Genomic DNA, 19,453 nt, shown 5'->3' on the forward strand with positions numbered 1-19,453 from the left:
AACAAAACAAGTAGAGGGGATCATTAAAGGGAGATAGGTTGGAGTGAAAAGCAGGAAGAAGCCTCCAATGCTAAGGCGAGATCAGAACAGGAGGACTTCAATTCCCAGAAGGCATAGGGGTTTTGGGGGGGGGGGGGTAGGGAGTATCTCCTATACCTTGCATCATTCAGGAAGGGAGGGAACACAGGTGTGCTGGGAGAAGGGAGCGAGTTATCAGAAAAAGGGCAGGGTAGGAAAAAGGAAGGGAGCTTTAATAGAAGCAATAGGAGATGTAGATGAGATAGGAGGTAGAGGTGTTTGATAACACCGAGGAAAACCTGGAACCTATGGACACAGGAGACCAGTGTTAGAACCCCCCCTCAAGAGGATACTTTCAGGAAGCTTTCAGGGAATACACCATGAACGGATGCAGCTGCAGGCTACAGTGGGGCCTGTTTGCCCCTAGAATTAGGGCCACAAGTCACAAACCATAGGTGGGCTTGTTGATGTAGAGAAAAGAATTGCTCTAATACACAGCACACATGATTTTACCGAGAGAAAAGGGGTCTGGATGAGCACAACACTACACTCCAGTGCAACCTTCATTGCTTTAAGCCCAGCTCTCAAGCCAGGGTGAGAGATTCCAATTAAATGGCAGTGGCATGCTGGGGAAGGAACAGGATGATTACATATAATAGGGACTTTGGGTTACCGGGACTCCTTCTGTTTAAGCTCAGCTGAGCCAGGGTGAGAGAACCAAACACTTAGCTGGGATACCTTAGGGAAAGAATGGGAAAAATAGGTTAAATATGAAAAGAAAATGTGCAAGTCACCAAGATCCTGAAGAAGCCACCTCCAAAAACATAACCGGCATTTCAGACTCATATTCCCAGAGAAACCAGCCAAACTGCGACCAAACTTGAAAGGAGCTAGGGCAGTGATTCTGCGGAGGAGAAGGAGCCAGCAGGCACACAAAAGCCATGACAGTATATAAAACTAAGATTAAATAAAAATAAAGGCACAACAGAAGTGCCACTGGTCAAGCTGCTACCAACAAGAAACACAGAGACTACAAAACACAATGGAGAAAGCAAGAGAATCGGAATTTTTAAATAAAAATCTCCCAAGATCATGGGCATTTTAATGAGAGAAAATTTTTATTGTTGCCATCTGTATGAAAAAAATTGTAAAAGCTCTTTAAAGAAAATAAAACAGATATTTATATTAACATGTGAATACAAGAACTATCTACTAAGACTTTACTTTCAAGTGCACAGGACAGGAGACTGATTCTCTGCAATAACTGAAAAAAAATGAAGGGGGAAGGGCATAGGAGAGCAGGCCAAAATATATTACAGCAGTATTGCTGCAGACACATTCAAAGTAGGGAAAATGCCTTCAATACATCCCCTAGAAAAGGTTCTATACATCTCATTTGGTTGTTCAGGGGTATTTTCCTCTTGCTCAGTTTCTACTGGGCTTGGGGCTGACATTTTTCTTTCAGTTTCTTCCCAATGTATCTGCAAATCGAGCCTCCTCCTGCTTGTTTAGCTAGTGAGAATGTGTGTGCTGCTGACTACAAAATCATAATACTGCATCGACATCTGTATTTAAGCTATAACATTTTAAAGGTTTTCTATTTATTCCAAAAGTTATGGGAGTAGAAGGCTACAGCACTAAGACAACAGGGTCAGTTCTCGCCTACTGAGCAAGAATGAGAAAGGACAAGCAGTGGGTGTGACCACAGACCCCCCCAGACGTAAGAAATGCATAGGAGAAAGCTACAAGGCTAAAGGATGAAGCTCAGTCTTGCTCAAACTCCAGCACAAAACAGCCAAGCTGGTGAATCAGGAGAGTTCCCTCTTGTACCCTTTTAAAAGGCTCAGCATTCAAGGCAGGTAAAGTATTTTAGTAAATGTGTTTACTTCTAAAAGGTGCTGAACCAAAATCATCCATTCCCTCTACAGAACAGATACTGCTTGGGGAGATTGAGCTGCCTGACAAGTGAGCTTCACCCCCATTCCAGGTGTCTGAAGGCAATTCCATTTTATATGTCCTCTGAATCCCTAACGTTATCTGCAAAAGCAGCAAACATTTTAACTTGAGAGGCACCTGCTCCGTTCATGTACGTTTCCAAAGGGTTGACAGACCATGATTGTTTACCACTGTTTACAGATGAAATTTGTTTTTGTCCATTAACTATACCATCCAGTTGTCTCCCATTCCCAGTCTTTAGCATTTTTGAAAAAATAAAACCCATTCTGTAGACTGAGAGGTTTTGCAGGTCAAGCCTCCAATAACACAAACAAATCGCAGCAATTGCTTCTTTTTGCGCTCTAACCATTGTTGTCCAACAGGCATTCTCCTTGCTTTAGGGACAATTGGTAGTGTTTCATCTCCTCCAGAAAGGCTTGATATTCCTCCAGGAAACGATGTCCTGCCTCCTCAGCAGCCTGCTGCTTAGATTTGATTTCCTATTGAAAGAAGAGTTTACATAACTTCAAGTTTCAAACAGGAATGTCTACTAGGTTAACCAACATATTCCTTTTTTTCATTTCATTTATTAAAATTTATTAATCGCCTACCACAAAGAGGCCTAGGCGATTTACATCAACATACATAATAAAAACATAAAATTGACATGTAGAATAACACAATTTTTATATGTTTCACAGAAACAATAAAGCTCAATATCATATAAATGGAATGAATAATCAGTCACTCAACATATATATCATTAACCTCACATCTTTGAGAGGATTTATTCTGCTAACACCACTCTAAAATATATTGTATGCATGTCAGAGTAAATACTCTTTCAATAACTGTCTAAATTTTTTCACATCATCCGAAGATGTAAGTTCAAATGAAATGAGATTCCATTGTGCAGGTGCGGCAATGGAAAAGGAGGTCTCCCGAGTACTATATAAAAGTGTGCTTGTTGAACAGATGGAATTTCTAAAAGATTCAATTGTCCATGACAGGGCCTGTATACATGATCCTGTATTATATAAGATTCTAGCATCTCAGATCAGTTCAGCTACTCTACTATTCCAACTCTCAACTAGAATAGTTGTATGATCTGATATTAGCAAAACCAGAAATCTGCAATTATGGATCAATCAAAAATTGACATTCACAATCACTGTGCAGTAATTCCCAATTGTTGAAACCATGTTATGATGCAATAATGCCAAATTTAACTTCTGTACTCACACTTTTTTCATATTATTTCCCCCAAATAATTTCAGTAGTTTAAACTTCAATGCTCTGTAGGTAAGAGTAATCCTAAAATCCAAATCACACCTCGAAAAAAAAATATACATACCTAATCCTTCAGCTCATTGAAAAACTTTACAATGCCAAGGACACAAAGACATGCTACTGTGCTAAGTTCAAAGGAAAAATAGACTTACCTGCTAATTTTCCTTCCTCAAGTACTCCAAGATCAGTCCAGACAACACTTTTTCTTCCCTATCAGTGGATAGAGACAGAAAAGCTTTACTGTCTGCCAGGTTTATAAGCCAGAACACAATCTTCAGTTTCTCAGTAATTCAATATCCAAGGTAACCAATACCATCACCACAAGCAAGGGGAAGGCTAAACTATAAGAGGGTGAAATGAACAGATGAATACGCAATCATAATCTAATCTACACACACACACACACACACACACACACACACACACACACACAGAGAAGAACAGTCGGAAGCATGAACAGGTGGTATTCTGGACTGGTCTGGGAATATTTGAGGAAATAAAATTAGCAGGTAAAAACCAATTCTTTTCCTTCATCACTCCCTGCAGACCAGTCCAGACAATTAGGATCTACCCAAGCAACTGGGAGGAAAGCTGAAAGACCCCACTTGTAGAATTCCCACCCCGAAGGTAGAAGCCTCGGATACTTGCACATTCAATCTGTAGTGCCACAAATGTATGCAAGGACCACATTGCTGCCTTCCAGATACTGTGGCAACAACTGAAACTCCACTCACAAACTCACAACCCCCTCAAAGTGCAACTTGAGGCCCTCAAGACTTAAGCCTTTAGAAATGTAAGTAGACAATCTGCTTAATCCATCTGGCAATCGTTTTGAATGCATGCTCCCCTTTCTGATGTCCAAACAGATCTGATTTCCTAAACCCATTTTTCACCTTCAAATAACGAAGACGCACCCTACTTACATCTGGAACATACAAGCTTTTGAGCTGAGAGAGCTTGTCTCTAAAGCAGACCTTCAAAAAGGTGGCAATTCAACAGACTGCTCAAAATGGAACAAAGAAACTGAGCAAGGTCTCACTAATGTTGCTCTTAGAGGGTAATATAGTATAGAAATAGAATTGTATTTCTTTATTCTTATATTCTAATTTTTGGTTACTTATAAAGTAAAGGTAACTAGCGAAACTTCTAGTAGTTAGAAGCGGTTAGAAACAAGCCCAGCTGCACAGTCCAACACTCCTTCTCTCGCTTCCTATTAGTGTGTTTTGGGACAAAGAATAGTGTGTGTGTGTTCTTCTAAATGCAATGTCTTGAATAGATAAGAGCAAGGACAGGCTGGCAGCAGCAAAATTGCTGTTAGAGCAAAAAAGGGAATTGAAGCAGAACACAGAAGCGTGATATTCCCATATTTAGAAGTAGGTAACACGTGAGAGGTGTCTGAAGCAAAGTTGGGACTGAAATGGAAGCACCAGATAGGTTAAGCAACTTGAGGAAGGGGAGGGGAAAAATTTAAAAAAAAAAAAAAAAATGTACAAAAAGATGCTTTAGCTTTTCTGGCTGTGCCTACTTTGTGAGACACCCGTGCTTGCAAGTTCATGAATAAAGCTTACACTTACTATTTCACTAAACTTGTTTTCACTCTCCTTCCTTCCAAGAAAGATTTGTTTACTTGTTTATATCAGCTGGGGGCTCGCCTTGGATCCACTTCATCGCAGACACCGGGGACCGGTGACTGAGGAAAGGAAGTCTCGTCCTGTTGATTTCAACAGTCCTTGACTCAATATCGGAGGGGGGGGGGGGGGGGGGAAAGAGTGGTGCCTCTGGGCTAGATAAAGAATTAAAGCAGTATCCGCTCCCAGATCCTCTGGGACCTGGAGCTCGGAGAAAAGATAAAAGATCAGAAAAGCCGGAGAAACCAGACCTCCTGTATCCACTGAGGGAGGTACCTATAGATATTGGATACATGAGTAATCCTCTCTCTAGTGGGGAAGTGAGAAACTTTAAAAAGGAAATGAAATCCTTGTTAGATGATCCAAGTGGGTTAGCAGATCAATTAGATAATTTTTGGGGCCCTAATATATTTACATGGGCAGAACTGATGTCAATATTCAGTATCTTATTTACTGGAGAAGAACGAGCTATGATTAGAGCGGCAGGTATGAGGATATGGGAAAGAGCACCCACCTGGGGACGCAGGGGCGGCAGTCCCCGCAGAACAAAAGTACCCTAACACAGACCCCTGATGGGATAATAAAGAGGCAGCAGACAGAGGGAAGCGGTACCTAGGAATCAGAATGCAGCAAAAGCTTTTGAAATACAAGAGCGCAAAGAAACCCCTTCAGCATTCTTGGAATGGGTACGGGGAAGGATGAGACAGTATTCTGGCTTGCCACCGATACATACACACATAAACACACATGCACAAATACCCTCCCTCACTGATTACCTATCCCCACCCCAAACTCACCAGTAGCAGCAACCTCCTCCTGGAGTTGATAGGAAGATTTCTTCCAGCCAATAGCAGCAGCATCTTCTACTGCTGCTTCTGCTATTGGCATCCTCCCTTCTTCCTGTTCCTACAGGCCAATCTGAGGCCTCCTCCCTTCCTGCTTGCATTGGTCCACAGGCTCAGGAAGAAAGGAGGCCTCTGATTGGTCACAGGGCAGGGAAAAGGAAGGAGGCAATTGGCCCATGTAGGCCAGACGCTTTCTAAGCTGGCTGCTTCACTAACAAAGCAGCAGTAGGACACCCAGCGATTACAGCTGTTGGCCTGGAGACCTGGCAATTCCATTAAAATTCTGGAGTCTCCAGGTCAAACCCGGAGAATTCCCAGGTATGCTCATAATCTGATCAAATCTGTAAACCAAGGAGATTTGGGCCTTTCTGGAGCTACCAGAATCATCGTTCCTGGATGTGTCTCAATCCAAAGAATCGTTTGCAGAGGCCATGGAGGGAACACATACAACTGAGAATTGAGAGGCCAAGGTTGAGCAAGTGTATCCAGGTCTTATGCTCCTAATTCATCTGCAGCTGAAAAGCCACAGTATATTGGCTGCCATCAGATTTACTTGTGGAGTCCCCCACTCTAAGCTAAGCAGCATGAAAGCTTCTTTTGACAACTCCCATTTGCCAGGATTCAGGACATGTCTGCTTAAAAAAATCCACCTGAACATTTTCCACCCCAATTGTGTATGAAGCCAACAGAGCTTTCACATGACACTTCCCCCACTGACACAAATGACTCACTTCCAAGGCCACCATCAAACTCCTCATGCCTCCCTGCCTGTTCACATATGCCACTGCTGTCATCTTGTCCAACCGAACTGACACCTGATTCTTAATTATACCAGGAAAGCCATCAGGGCCCTTATATCATCCCCCCGTATCTAAGCAACTGATGGACCAGGACACCTCCTATACTCCAAAAATTCTGAGAAGTTTGCCCTCGACAGAGGGCTCTCGCCAGCCCTTCAGACTGGCATCCATGGTCACCATTATCCAATCTGGAAGCTCCAAGTCCATCCCTTTGGACAAATTCTGATTGAAGAGCAATCAGGTCAGGTTCAATGTGGTCTCCTCCTGAAGGGGAAAGCCTGACCCTATAATCCTAACACTGCAGATTCCATCTTGAGATAAGGGCTTTCTGCAAAGGGCACCTATGAGCCATTGCCCAAGGGACGAGATCAGATGACAAAACCATGGAGCCCAGAACTTGTAGATAATTCTAAGCCCTGGGACACTGTACTTACAAGCCGTGAAATGTGCCTGAGCTTCAGTTTTCTTTTTAGTTAAACACCTTCAAGAAGTCTCAAAATGCACCCTCAGATACTCCAAAACTTAAGGACAAAACTTGCCCTTGGGAAAAAGAAAATGTCCACCCAGCTGAGCTCCTGTAGCAGACCAACCACCTTGTTGATCACTTGCTAACAATTTTCCCTTGTATTAACTAATTGTCCAAAATAAGGATGCACCATGACTCCTTTTCGCAGCACTGTCACAACCCCTACCATTTTTGAGCGTGCAAGGGGCTATTGCAAATCCAAACAGCAGTATCTGAAACTGGAAGTCACCTCCCAACACCACAAAGCATAGGAATGTTTGATTCCTCTGCATTAGAATAAGCAGACATACTTCAGACAGGTCCAGAGACATCAGAAACTCCCTTTTCACACCACAGTGGTAACCGAACCGTTTCCATGTGAAAATGAGGCACTTTTAGAATGTATTCACCTTCTTCAAATCCAGAATAGGCCAGAACATGCCTTCCTTTTTGAGAACCACAAAATAGATGGAATAGCGACCCTGACCCCGCTCGCTTTCTGGCACCAGGACCACTGCCAATCGAAGAAACCGTTCCAGAGTCTCGAGTGCTGCCAAACCAGCAAAAGCCCCATCTTTTCCAGTCTTCCAGCTACCTTGAAAGGGCAAAGCTTACCAAACTGGGACCTTTGCATCAACAATCTTCTTCCTGGGCAGTTACACCTAGCCTCGTGAAACTTAGGCATCACAGTAAACTGCTTCGAGACAGAGGCTTATCCTCTGGTAAGAGTCTTGGCATCCCTGGAATGCTTGAGTAGATTTTCCAAATCCTCTCCAAAGAGCAGTTTGCCTTTGAATGGCAATCTTCCCAACTGAGTCTGTCAGTATCATCTAGAGCTACCCCTGTATCCTTACCTAGAGAATTATCCCAGAAGGCAGCCACTCATCATACAACAATGCCATCACCACCATGGTGGCACCCAGAGCTAGGGATAGAGGACAGGGTCTCCCTGATAAAGCCCTATGCTCATGTCCCAGACTAAAAGCTCTTTCTTGCTTTAAAAAAAAAAAAAAAAAAAGCCAGCCCTAAGCATAAGAAGCAAAAATTCTGTGCTAAAACGTTACCTCTAGCATGCTCCAAGTCTGCTTGCATAGATGGTCCATTAGGCTCCCCCTCCCCCCATGCATTCATACAACTGACCACTAGAGCCAACACCTGGCAGACCTGTGACACTCCCTGCAGTCTTCCAAAAACATGGCAGAATCTAAAATGGCTGCCACAGTTTCCCTGCTTTGACCTAGCTCCCCAGGAAGTCCAGTTTTCTTTGAAGCTGACTCCCCCCCCCCCCCCCCCCCCCCAATATCAGCGCCTGGGAGGGGTTCTCCGGAACATAACTCCACACTTCTGTAACAAACCTTTCACAAACTGTAGGCTTGAGCTGAGCCCTGGCATCTTCCATACGCTAGAAATTTTTTAGTGCATTCCTGTGCCACATCCATGCTGCCACTGTACTTGCTGTGTCTGGCCACAGACAGAAGGAAACATGTGGCCCCATATAAAAAACAGGACCCCCACTGAACAGCATGCTCCCTCACACCAAGTCTGCCTGAGAAACCCAGGCTCCCCCCCCCCCTTTTTTTTCTTTTTAACCCAACTTCAGACTGATGCCCTCAGAAAGGCAGGGCCTGAGGGACCTAGCTCCCCTGGTTTGCAAAATCCCCTTAGTGCTGGAACTCAAGCTGACCAAGGGACACCAACCCCCTGCTCACCCCTACTTAACCAAAAGAAGGGCCCCAAAAGGATCTGTCATTCCTGGCAGCAATTTTTCCAGAGCAGCTAACTGCAGGCTTTACACCTTTACCATCTGCTGGAGACAAAGTTACTGAAGACCTGCAGATAGTACACTGGCTTATGTACCAAGCAACCAGTAAAGCTTTTCTTCTCTGTGTCTCCATCTGCTAGTAGGGGGAAAAAACTCAGTTGTCTGGCATGGTCTGGGGGATGAGGAGGAAAAGATCTTTGTGCAATATAATTTTTTGTGAAGTCACATCCATGGAATGAGTAGAGAAGCCAACATTGAATTAACAATCGTAAAATAAAGAACAAAATGAGTGGGGAGGTGTTTTGAACAATAGCTTAAGCACTACTCATGCCACTTTTGATTATTGGAATGGGGTACTGATGGGTGTGACAGGGAAAAACTTGTGATTTCAGGTGTTGCAAAATATGGCAGCCAGATTGATTTTTGACTGCCCTAGATGTTGTGGGAGACATTTGACCACTGTAGTCTGCAAAAGGAGGGATACTATTTCAGCCCTGTGCAGATCCTGATGTAGGAAAAGCATGAATGCTCTACAAAGCAGGTAATTTGGTGGTATTACCAAGAGGTAATAGACAAGTTTAGTGGCAAAGCTGGAGTCATGTCCACTACCATCAGGGGATAAAGAGAAATCTAGGTGGAATGCTATGGTGCAGGAAATCCCACAAATGCTTAGGAAAAAAAAAAAAAAAAGACTGTTGAAAGTCTGTTCTGTCAATCATGTGACCCACGTGTTCACTTGGCTGATGTGTTTGTTTTCAAGGAATAAGTTCTCCCATTCATATAAACTAAGACTACGATTACTTTTCCTCAAATTATCAGGTAAGTAATTTCTCCATTATAACATTTTGTTTTCCTTACTGTAGACTGATGGACCAGGACCAATGGGTTAGCTCCCCTGCCAGCTGATGAAGATTGAGTAAGGCTGTAAAGTTGACATCACAGTACATATACCCCTGCCGTGACCTCAGCCTTCCAGTATTCTTTTCAAAAGCCACTGTGGACATTCTAGTGAAAGGACTTAATTAAAAATGGATAACCGTAACTGTACTCAACCAACCATAAACACTGAACTCCAGTAAGAATATAAAGCACCCTAATCTAGAGATTAGAGGAAAACTCACCCGTAATCCCTTGGATTTGAGGCTCACTCCACGGAAGAATCCGTGGCACGGTCCTTGGGCAGCTGAGGGCAGGATGCCAAGTCCATCTGTCTGCACTAAGGAAGAGAAATTACTTACCTGATAATTTTATTTCTTTCCTAGTGTGTAGGTAGATGGACTCAGAACCAATGGGATGTACAAAAGCTACTCATGATTGGGGTGGGAGGCTGCCCGCAGTCTGGTCAACATCATCCATGCGAAGGCTGCATCCTCTTGGGCCTGTAAGTCCAGGCGATAAAACCTGGAGAAGGTGTGCAAGGAGGACCATGTTGCCGCTCGGAAGACAGCGACAGGCGACAGTCTAAACGTCCGCCTGAGCCCTAGTGAAATGAGCTCTAACCTGAGAAGGCAATGGCTTTCCAGCCTCCACATAGGCACTCGTGACCACTTCCTTAATACAGAGACCTATGGAAGCCTGCAGAGCTGGTTCACCCTGCTGCCTTCCACCGTGAAGGACAAAACAGGCTTTCGGACTGGTTCTGAGACTTCCAGATACCACACTAGGAGTCTCGACGCCCAAATGACAGAGGAGACTATATTCCTCCGTGTCCTTGAGTTTATCTAGGGATGGAAACGAAATGGACTGATTGAAATGAAACTCCAATACTACCTTGGGCAAGAAGGATGGAACTATACGTAACTGCAATGCCCCTGGAGCCTTCAGAAGGAATGGCTCCCGGGATGACAAAAGCCTGCAGTTCAAAGATGTGGCATGCCGAGCATATAGCCACCAGGAACACAGTTTTCAAAGTCAATAAATGCAAGGAAAGACAGCGCAGTGGTCGAAAGGAAGGGCCTGCCAAAAAAATCCAGTACTAAATTAAGATTCCACAAGGGGATGGGCAACTGTAAGGGAGGTTGAAGGTGCTTCACCTTCCTTCAGAAAACGGTTCATGTCAGGATGAGCTGAGAAGGAGGCCCCATTCACATCACCCCTGAAAGAGGAGAGAGCTGCTACCTGCATCTTCAAGGAATTAAGGACCAAACTTTTATTCAAGCCATCTTCTGACCGTCCGGGGGGGGGGGGGGGGGGCGGGGAATGATAGTGTTCTTTGCACCAGGCCTCAAAATACTCTCCAGACCCGCCCATTCGCTAGGGACATGGAGAACTTCCGAGTTTAGAGTAAGGTGGCCATTACCGCCGCTGAATATCCTTGCTTCATCAGGTGAGCCCTCTCAAGGACCAGACCAAAAGTCAGAATCAAGTTGGATCCTCGTGAAGGACTAGTCCCTGCTGCAACAGGGTCCCTGTATGGTGGGAGGCACAAGGGATTCTCCACATGTCAGCATACCACGGACGCCTGGACCAATCTGGAGTTACTAGTAGGATTGGTCCCCTGTGGAGTTCGATTCTGTAAATGACCTTGCCCAGTAGGGGCCACAGGGGAAAGGGGTATAGCAACTTGCCTTCCGGCCAGATCTGGAAAAGAGCGTCAACTCCCAGGAACAACTAATCTCTTCTGCAACTGAAGAATAGAGGAATCTTTGCATTGTGAGATGTGGCTAGCATGTTGATTGATGGGGGGCCCCAGCAATCTATCAGTTGAAACGCTTGCAGTTGGGCCAATGTGATTTTAAAATTTTATCAATCTAGAATCTTGCGTTTGTCCCAAAGAGGGCTCTTGGAAATTCCATCTCCCCGTCTTGCTCGAGTCCATAATACCCACGAGAGTGCTCTCTCAGTTGCAGATCCAACATTTTGGAATTCACTTCCCATTGACTTCAAACAAAGTGACTCACTTAAGAATTTCAGAAAAGAAATTAAGACCTTTCTTTTTAAGTTGGCTTATTTTAAGTTACATTTCAGAATTAAAAGAAAAAAGTTGTTTTGTTACAGAGTTATATTTATTAGTTGCTTTTATTGGTTTTATTTGATTCCAGATTGCAATGTGCTGTTTTAATTTTGTTTTATTTTTTATGACCATTCACTGTCTGTTTTATTTTATGATTATGTATGTAAAGATGTTCATCGCCTAGGCCTATTGTGTTAGGTGATTCAGAAATCCAAATAAATTTGGATGTAAATGCTTTGGTCAACAGCCCTCACTCTCCTGGATCCACTCTCCCTGCTTAGAAAATCTGCTCTGACGTTGTCTTTTCCTGTGAAGTGGGAGGCTGAGATCTGTAGATATACTTCCACCACTCCATAAGTCCATGCAGGGAGCCGGCTACTGGACCAAGGCACACCTCTGAAAGATCTCGGAAATTGCCTCAGGAATTCTCAGCTGGGGGAGGGACCTTTAGGTATCACCGCAGTAGAGCAGGGCTCAATTTTCTAAAATTTTGAATGTAAAATTTCTCCTTCTAAAAAGGTACGACATTCTCCATAGGGAGAGGTATGTCTACCATCTGCTGGAGACTGAGAATACAAGAGGGCTTAGGTCACGGCAGGGGTATACATACTGTGATGTCAGCTTTACAGCCTTACTCCATCTTCATCTGCTGGCAGGGGAACATAACTCATTGGTCCCAAGTCCATCTGGCTACACGCTAAGAAACTTGCAATTGCAAACATCCCCAGTTCTATCTCTGAGATCCTAAGTCAAGTAGCTTGTCTCTTACCTGCAATTCTGCCACTTTTTTTGCAGTTGTCTCACTGAAATTTTTTAATTCCTTTATCAGATTCTCTCTAAGCAGCTGAATAAAAAGAAAATATCAAGAAAAATGAACATACCAGACAATGCACTATCCAATCTTACCCCAAAATTACAGTCCCCTGTAATTTCTTGCCAACACTAAATTAAAAAATAGATTTCACTTCAAAATTATTTTCCCACTAAATAGTTCTCACCTTTGCCTCTTTTTGACAATTGTTTGTCTCTTCAATTGACTCCAGAATTCTGTTGCCTGTATCTAATTACAAAATAAAAAGCTGTCATAAGCATAGCGTGCACACCATAAATATTAATTCCAACCCAAGCAAGGCTAAGAACACAATGGCCAAGCTGGCTTTATGGATCAGACCAATGGTCCATCTAGTCCACCATCTTATTTCCAACAGTGGCCTCAGTAACCAGATGCATCCCAGGATTCTGAAGGAAATCAAAAATGAAATTTCAGATCTATTAATTAAAATTTGTAACCTATCATTAAAATCATCCATTGAACCCAAAGACTGGAGGGTGACCAATGTAACCCCAATATTTAAAAAAGGGCTCCAGGGGTGATCGGGGAACCTATAGACCAATGAACCTGACTTCAATGCCTGGAAAAATAGTGGAAACTATTCTGAAGATCAAAATCAGAGCAAATAGAAGACATGGTTTAATGGAACATAGTCAGCACGGATTTACCCAAGGAAAGTCTTGCCTCACAAATCTGCTTCATTTTTTTGAAGGGGTTAATAAACATGTGGATAAAGGTGAACCAGTAGATGCAGTGTATTTGGATTTTCAGAAGGCATTTGACAAAGTTCCTCATGAGAGGCTTCTAAGAAAACTAAAAAATCATGGGATAGGAGGCGATGTCCTTTCGTGGATTACAAACTGGTTAAAAGACAGGAAACAGTAGGATTAAATGGTCAATTTTCTCAGTGGAAAAGGGTAAACAGTGGAGTGCCTCAGGGATCTGTACTTGGACCAGTGATTTTCAATATATATATATAAATGATCTGGAAAGGAATACGATGAGTGAGGTTATCAAATTTGCAGATGATACAAAATTATTCAGAGTAGTTAAATCACAAGCAGACTGTGACATTACAGGAGGACCTTGCAAGATTGGGCATCAAAATGGCAGATGAAATTTAATGTGGACAAGTGCAAGGTGTTGCATATAGGGAAAAATAACACTTGCTATAGTTACACGATGTTAGATTCCATATTAGGAGCTACCACCCAGGAAAAAGATCTAGGCATCATAGTGGATAATACTTTAAAATCGTCGGCTCAGTTTGCTGCAGCAGTCAAAAAAGCAAATAGAATATTAAGAATTATTAGGAAGAGAATGGTTAATAGAACAGAAAATGTCATAATGCCTCTGTATCGCTCCATGGTGAGACCGCACCTTGAATACTGTGCACAATTCTGGTCGCCGCATCTCAAAAAAGATATAGTTGCGATGGAGAAGGTACAGAGAAGGGCAACCAAAATGATAAAGGGGATGGAACAGCTTCCCTATGAGGAAAGGCTGAAGAGGTTAGGGCTGTTCAGCTTGGAGAAGAGATGGCTGAGGGGGGATATGATAGAGGTCTTTAAGATCATGAGAGGTCTTAAACGAGTAGATGTGACTCGGTTATTTACACTTTTGGATTATAAAAGGACTAGGGGGCATTCCATGAAGTTACCAAGTAGCACATTTAAGACTAATCTGAGAAAATTCTTTTTCACTCAATGCACAATAAAACTCTGGAGGGGAGCCGCCGTTTGGAGAGAGAGAGAGGAGGAAACGGGGCTGCAGGACGAGGAACACCGGAGGGAGCCGTGCGAGACCTGAGCTCCGCCCACCCCGACGTCAGCGGAAGCTGCTGTGGGTATTTCTGGAGTCCCACAGTGGCGCTTACCTGGGAGCCGCCGTTTGGAGAGAGAGAGAGAGAGAGAGAGAGAGAGGAGGAAACGGGGCTGCAGGACGAGGAACACCGGAGGGAGCCGTGCGAGACCTGAGCTCCGCCCACCCCGACGTCAGCGGAAGCTGCTGTGGGTATTTCTGGAGTCCCACAGCGGCGCGCAGCCACCGGCGCGCTGCCAAAGGGGCGCGCCCCTGGGCGTTTTTTTTCTTCGGCAGAAATTACCATCTAATGGGGAGAAAGAGGAAGGTAAAAACCTCAACGCCAACGGCAAAAGAAGTTCGAGGCCCCATGGATGCTCACCTTCAACGGAGGGGGAGTTATAATTTGAGAGAGCTGGCTACAGAGATATCTTTTTCATCAGGGGATTCCGGGAGTCCGCCCCAGAACCAAACTTTCACATCAAACCTGGTAGGAGGGGAGCCCAATGGTGCTACCGAGGCTTCCCCCCAATTGGCAATAAAAACGGCCCAGGTACCAGGGGTAATTGACAAAGTTCAGGATATGGTTATGGGAGCAGTTGGAGGAGAAAATACTGCAGAAGAGGGTAATGAAGGACCCCTCACGAATTTGGGATCAACTATAACTGAACCTGAAAATATTACTTTAACTGATGTATGGCGGGCAGTAACTAACATGGATAGGAGATTAGTCCAATCCATGAACTAGGCCACTCTTTTTACTTCGGATACTAAGAAAGCCCTAGGGGAACACGAAAAGAGACTGAAAGATCTAGAAGCAACTAGTGTGGCTACTGCTACACAAGTAGCGACTATTCAGACATCGGGATCTGCATTTATGAAGGATACTTTAATGATATATAGGCAATTAGAGAATATGGATAACGTGTTAAGGAAAAAAAATTTACGTATATTGAATTTCCCTATAACTAGACTTCTGTCTGCTAATGAATTATTTAAAAAATACTCAAAAGAAATTTTGGGTATTTCAGAGGAAATAATTATTTCTAATTTGTACTATGTATCAAATGTAAAAAAGAATCTTGCTAAGAATGATGGTGACATGGATATACTCCAACCAGAAAGCCCCAATTTGACATCCTTTTTGGAAGCATCGGTGGATAATATCCAGATAAGGTCGACCTTGGTGGTGGTATTTGCACTAGAGAGCCAGAAAAATCTGGTTCTCCAGAAATACTTTTTGAATAAAAATTTTTCTTTTTGTGGACAAACAATGCAAATTTTTCCCGATGTGTCGAGGGTAACTCAACACAGAAGGAAACAATTTTTGATATTGAAACAGAGGGTATTAGCACTTGGAGCCACCTTCTTTTTAAAATACCCCTGTAAATGCATGATTTCATACCAAAGAAATAAGTTTGTTTTCGTTGACCCAGGGCATCTAGAAGTATTTCTTCAAGATAAAAGTGGCTAAGTGAGTTATAGCCCTTATTGATGAATAAGTTTGGTAAAAGCGAAAAGTTTCTCTCTTGTTTATGAATGGGTCATAATTTCCTTTATTATTACTTAGTAAATAAAAGGCTCCCCCAGATAAAGGGGTCTATATATGTCTGTTATAGAATAATTTTTTTTCCTTTTATTATATGGTAAATTATGGTTTATGTGTTAACAGACTATTTTCCTTTTCTTATTTCATATAAATGTATGTAAGAAATTTAATAAATTATAAATAAAAAAAAAAAACTCTGGAATTTGTTGCCAGAGGATGTGGTTAGTGCAGTTAGTATAGCTGGGTTCAAAAAAGGTTTGGATAAGTTCTTGGAGGAGAAGTCCATTAACAGCTATTAATCAATTTTACTTAGGGAATAGCCACTGCTATTAATTGCATCAGTAGCATGGGATCTTCTTAGTGTTTGGATAATTGCCAGGTTCTTGTGGCCTGGTTTTGGCCTCTGTTGGAAACAGGATGCTAGGCTTGATGGACCCTTGGTCTGACCCAGCATGGCAATTTCTTATGTTCTTATGTCTAAAAAGTGTGTCACCAACATGAAAAATTTGGAAAGCTCTGCTGTAGTTATATGATGTTAGGTTCCATATTAGGAGTTACAACCCAGGAAAAAAATCTAGGCATCATAGTGGATAATACATTAAAAAAAAAAGAGTCAGCTCAGTGTGCTGCAGCAGCCAAAAAAGTAATTAATTTTAAATGTGCTACTTGCTAACTTCATGGAGTGCCCCCTAGTCTATTATTCGAAAGTGTAAATAACCGATTTACATCTACCCATTCTAAACTTCTCATGATTTTAAAGACCTCTATCATATCCCCCTCAGCTGTGTCTTCTCCAAGCTGAACAGCCCTAACCTCTTTTGCCTTTCCTCATAGGGGAGCTGTTCCATCCCCTTCATCATTTTGATCGTCCTTCTCTGTAACTTCTCCAGTGCAACAAATCATTATTGAGATGCGGTGACCAGAACTGTACACAGTACTCAAGGTGCGGTCTTACCATGAAGCGATACAGAGGCATTGACATTTTCTGTTTTATTCACTATTCTCTTCCTAATAATTCCTATAGAAGGCCTAGGGGGCACTCCATGAAGTTAGCAAGTACACATTTAAAATTAATTGGTGAAAGTTTTTTCACTCAACACACAATTAAGCTCTGGAATTTGTTGCCAGAGGATGTGGTTAGTGCAGTTAGTGTAGCTGGGTTCAAAAAAGGTTTGGATAAGTTCTTGGAGGAGAAGTCCATTAATGGCTATTAATCAAGTTTTCTTAGGGAATAGCCACTGCTATTAATTGCATCAGTAGCATGGGTTCTTTCTTAGTGTTTGGGTAATTGCCAGGTTCTTGTGGCCTGGTTTTGGCCCCTGTTGGAAACAGGATGCTGGGCTTGATGGACCTTTGGTCTGACCCAGCATGGAAATTTCTTATGTTATGTTCCCTGTAGCTCTATAAAAGTGTAAAGCCACTTGGCCTCCACCCAATCTCTAATATCCATTTATCTCCTTATCTTCCAGGAATGCATCCAGACTCCTCTTGGACTTCTTTCTACTTCTTGCTATGATTAGATTTGGTAGCAGCAGATTCCAGTTTACCTACCCACTGGCTAAAGAGATAGTTTGTGTTAGTCTTGAAATTGGTAGCATAACTTCCTTAGATGACCTCTGCTCCTTTATGATTTGTTCTTTTCCAGTATGATCTTGCTGATCTCTATCAGACCCCCTTCTATTCCCCCCCCCCCCCCAAGCTAAAAATCCCAAAACTTTTTTTTTTTTTTTTGTAACCAATCTTCACACCAATTTGCCCTTCTTTGTACCTTTGAGATGGAGCAATAGAACCATACACAATACTCTAGGTGTGGTCAAAACAGAGCTCTATACAGGCACACAATATCTTTGTATTTGTCCAAAGTCTTCCCAGCAAGCTGATGCAATAAGATGCGTTTAACTGAGCTTAAGGTTTAACCCTCAGATTTGTGAGCATATTGGACCGAATATTAAAAGCGTTGTTCGCACTAAAAGCCTACATATGCGAGTATGTGGGCCGCACATGAGTAATATGATTTTAAAAGCATGAGCTAAAAAAAAAAAAAAAAAAAAAAAAAAAGGGGGCCCAGAATAGGAGCAGAGCATGGGCATTCTGAGGCCGGGCCAACAGTTACACACTTAAATCGGAGACCACAGCACTCAGCAGCTTGTTAGCCATGTATATTTACTGCTGCTCTTGAGGAGCAAGTCTGCAGAAATCGTGTTTTAGGGAAAACACGACAGGGTGAGGGGGTCCTGGTCAACTTCAGTGAGTGCAGGATGAAGAACCAGAGAGGTCTGGATGGCCTCAAGATAGACTGGGCAACCTGGTAGATTTATTGGGAAAACTGGCTATGGCCTTCATGCGAGCAGGTTTTAAATTTCGCTTACCTGTGCTTGTCAACGCAGACTATTTAAGATAGATATGCAAAGTATATTTATGTAACGGATTAAAATTAGGAGCACACATGCATAGGCTAAGCATATTTTAAATCATACACGTGTAAATGTGTGCATGATTTAAAATGCCAGCGTACGTTTGCTTCTGTGTGCCCATATGTGCTGGTTTTAAAATTAACCCAATTGGGTGCAAATTTTACTGCTGATACAGCAAAGTCTTTTATGCTCCAAAAATGTGCTTTTAAGTTAGCACCCTTGCATGGAAAGTCCATGCTAAATGATGGCATTAGCTATAACTAGCAGCCACATCACCTCTAATTAACCCACTGCCATAAGTGTGTACATTTAATACAATGCAATCAGAGAAAGTTTTTTTTCCACTCAACGCACAAACTCTGGAATTTGGTGCCAGGGGATGTGGTTAGTGCAGTTAGTGTAGCTGGGTATAAAAAAAGGATTGGATAAGTTCTTGGAGAAGTCCATTACCTGCTATTAAGTTGACTTAGAAAATAGCCTCTGCTATTACTAGCAACAGTAACATGGAATAGACTTAGTTTTTGGGTACTTGCCAGGTTCTTATGGCCTGGATTGGCCACTGTTGGAAACAGGATGCTGGGCTTGATGGACCCTTGGTCTGACCCAGTATGGCATTTTCTTATGTTCTTATGACAGATGCGTAGAAATTGGATAAAAAGGCCACAACTTTATTGAACTCTCCCCCTCCCTCTATATATAGTTCAATAAGGCTGCAGCCTTTTTATTCAATTTGTCTGTTATTGCATTGTATTAAATAATGTACACATTTATGGCAGTGGGTTAATTAGATTTCCCTGTACGTACCAGGATCAGTCCAGACTGCTGGGTTATGCCTCCCCTCCAGCAGATGGAGTCAGAGAAACCTCCGCTATCCACCATAACAACCAAGCAAGGCAGCATCAAACCCAGCCCCCCCCCCCCCCCCAGGCATACAGAATGCCCCGCCAGGCACCGCCCAAGGTACCAGTCCACTGCTGACCTGGATAGTGATGCATGCCTGCACCATGCCCAAAATATCCCTACCGGTCCGGGTAACCGCCATAGGCATGAGGTAGGGCATGCCCTTGCCTCATGCCCTGTAACATTCAGCTGCAGCCAACATCAATCCCCCAACAATCCCTC

General features: G+C 42.9%; 1 protein-coding gene across 6 annotated transcripts in view; it reads right to left on the bottom strand.

Moving 5' to 3' along the window:
* Positions 1 to 1,113: 1,113 nt before the first annotated feature.
* The window catches only part of LOC115082297, a 76,827-nt gene continuing 58,487 nt past the window's right edge, over positions 1,114 to 19,453 (bottom strand). For all 6 annotated transcript variants that reach the window (XM_029586530.1, XM_029586526.1, XM_029586531.1 and 3 more), the window contains 3 exons: positions 12,735 to 12,796; positions 12,506 to 12,580; positions 1,114 to 2,453 (listed from right to left, as the gene is read on the bottom strand). In XM_029586530.1, the coding sequence (XP_029442390.1) occupies positions 2,316 to 2,453; positions 12,506 to 12,580; positions 12,735 to 12,796 (275 nt within the window). In that variant the 3' untranslated portion in view covers positions 1,114 to 2,315. The remainder of the gene's footprint in view (positions 2,454 to 12,505; positions 12,581 to 12,734; positions 12,797 to 19,453) is intronic.

This window comes from Rhinatrema bivittatum, unplaced genomic scaffold, assembly GCF_901001135.1.
Source record: "Rhinatrema bivittatum unplaced genomic scaffold, aRhiBiv1.1, whole genome shotgun sequence".
Taxonomy (NCBI): domain Eukaryota; kingdom Metazoa; phylum Chordata; class Amphibia; order Gymnophiona; family Rhinatrematidae; genus Rhinatrema; species Rhinatrema bivittatum.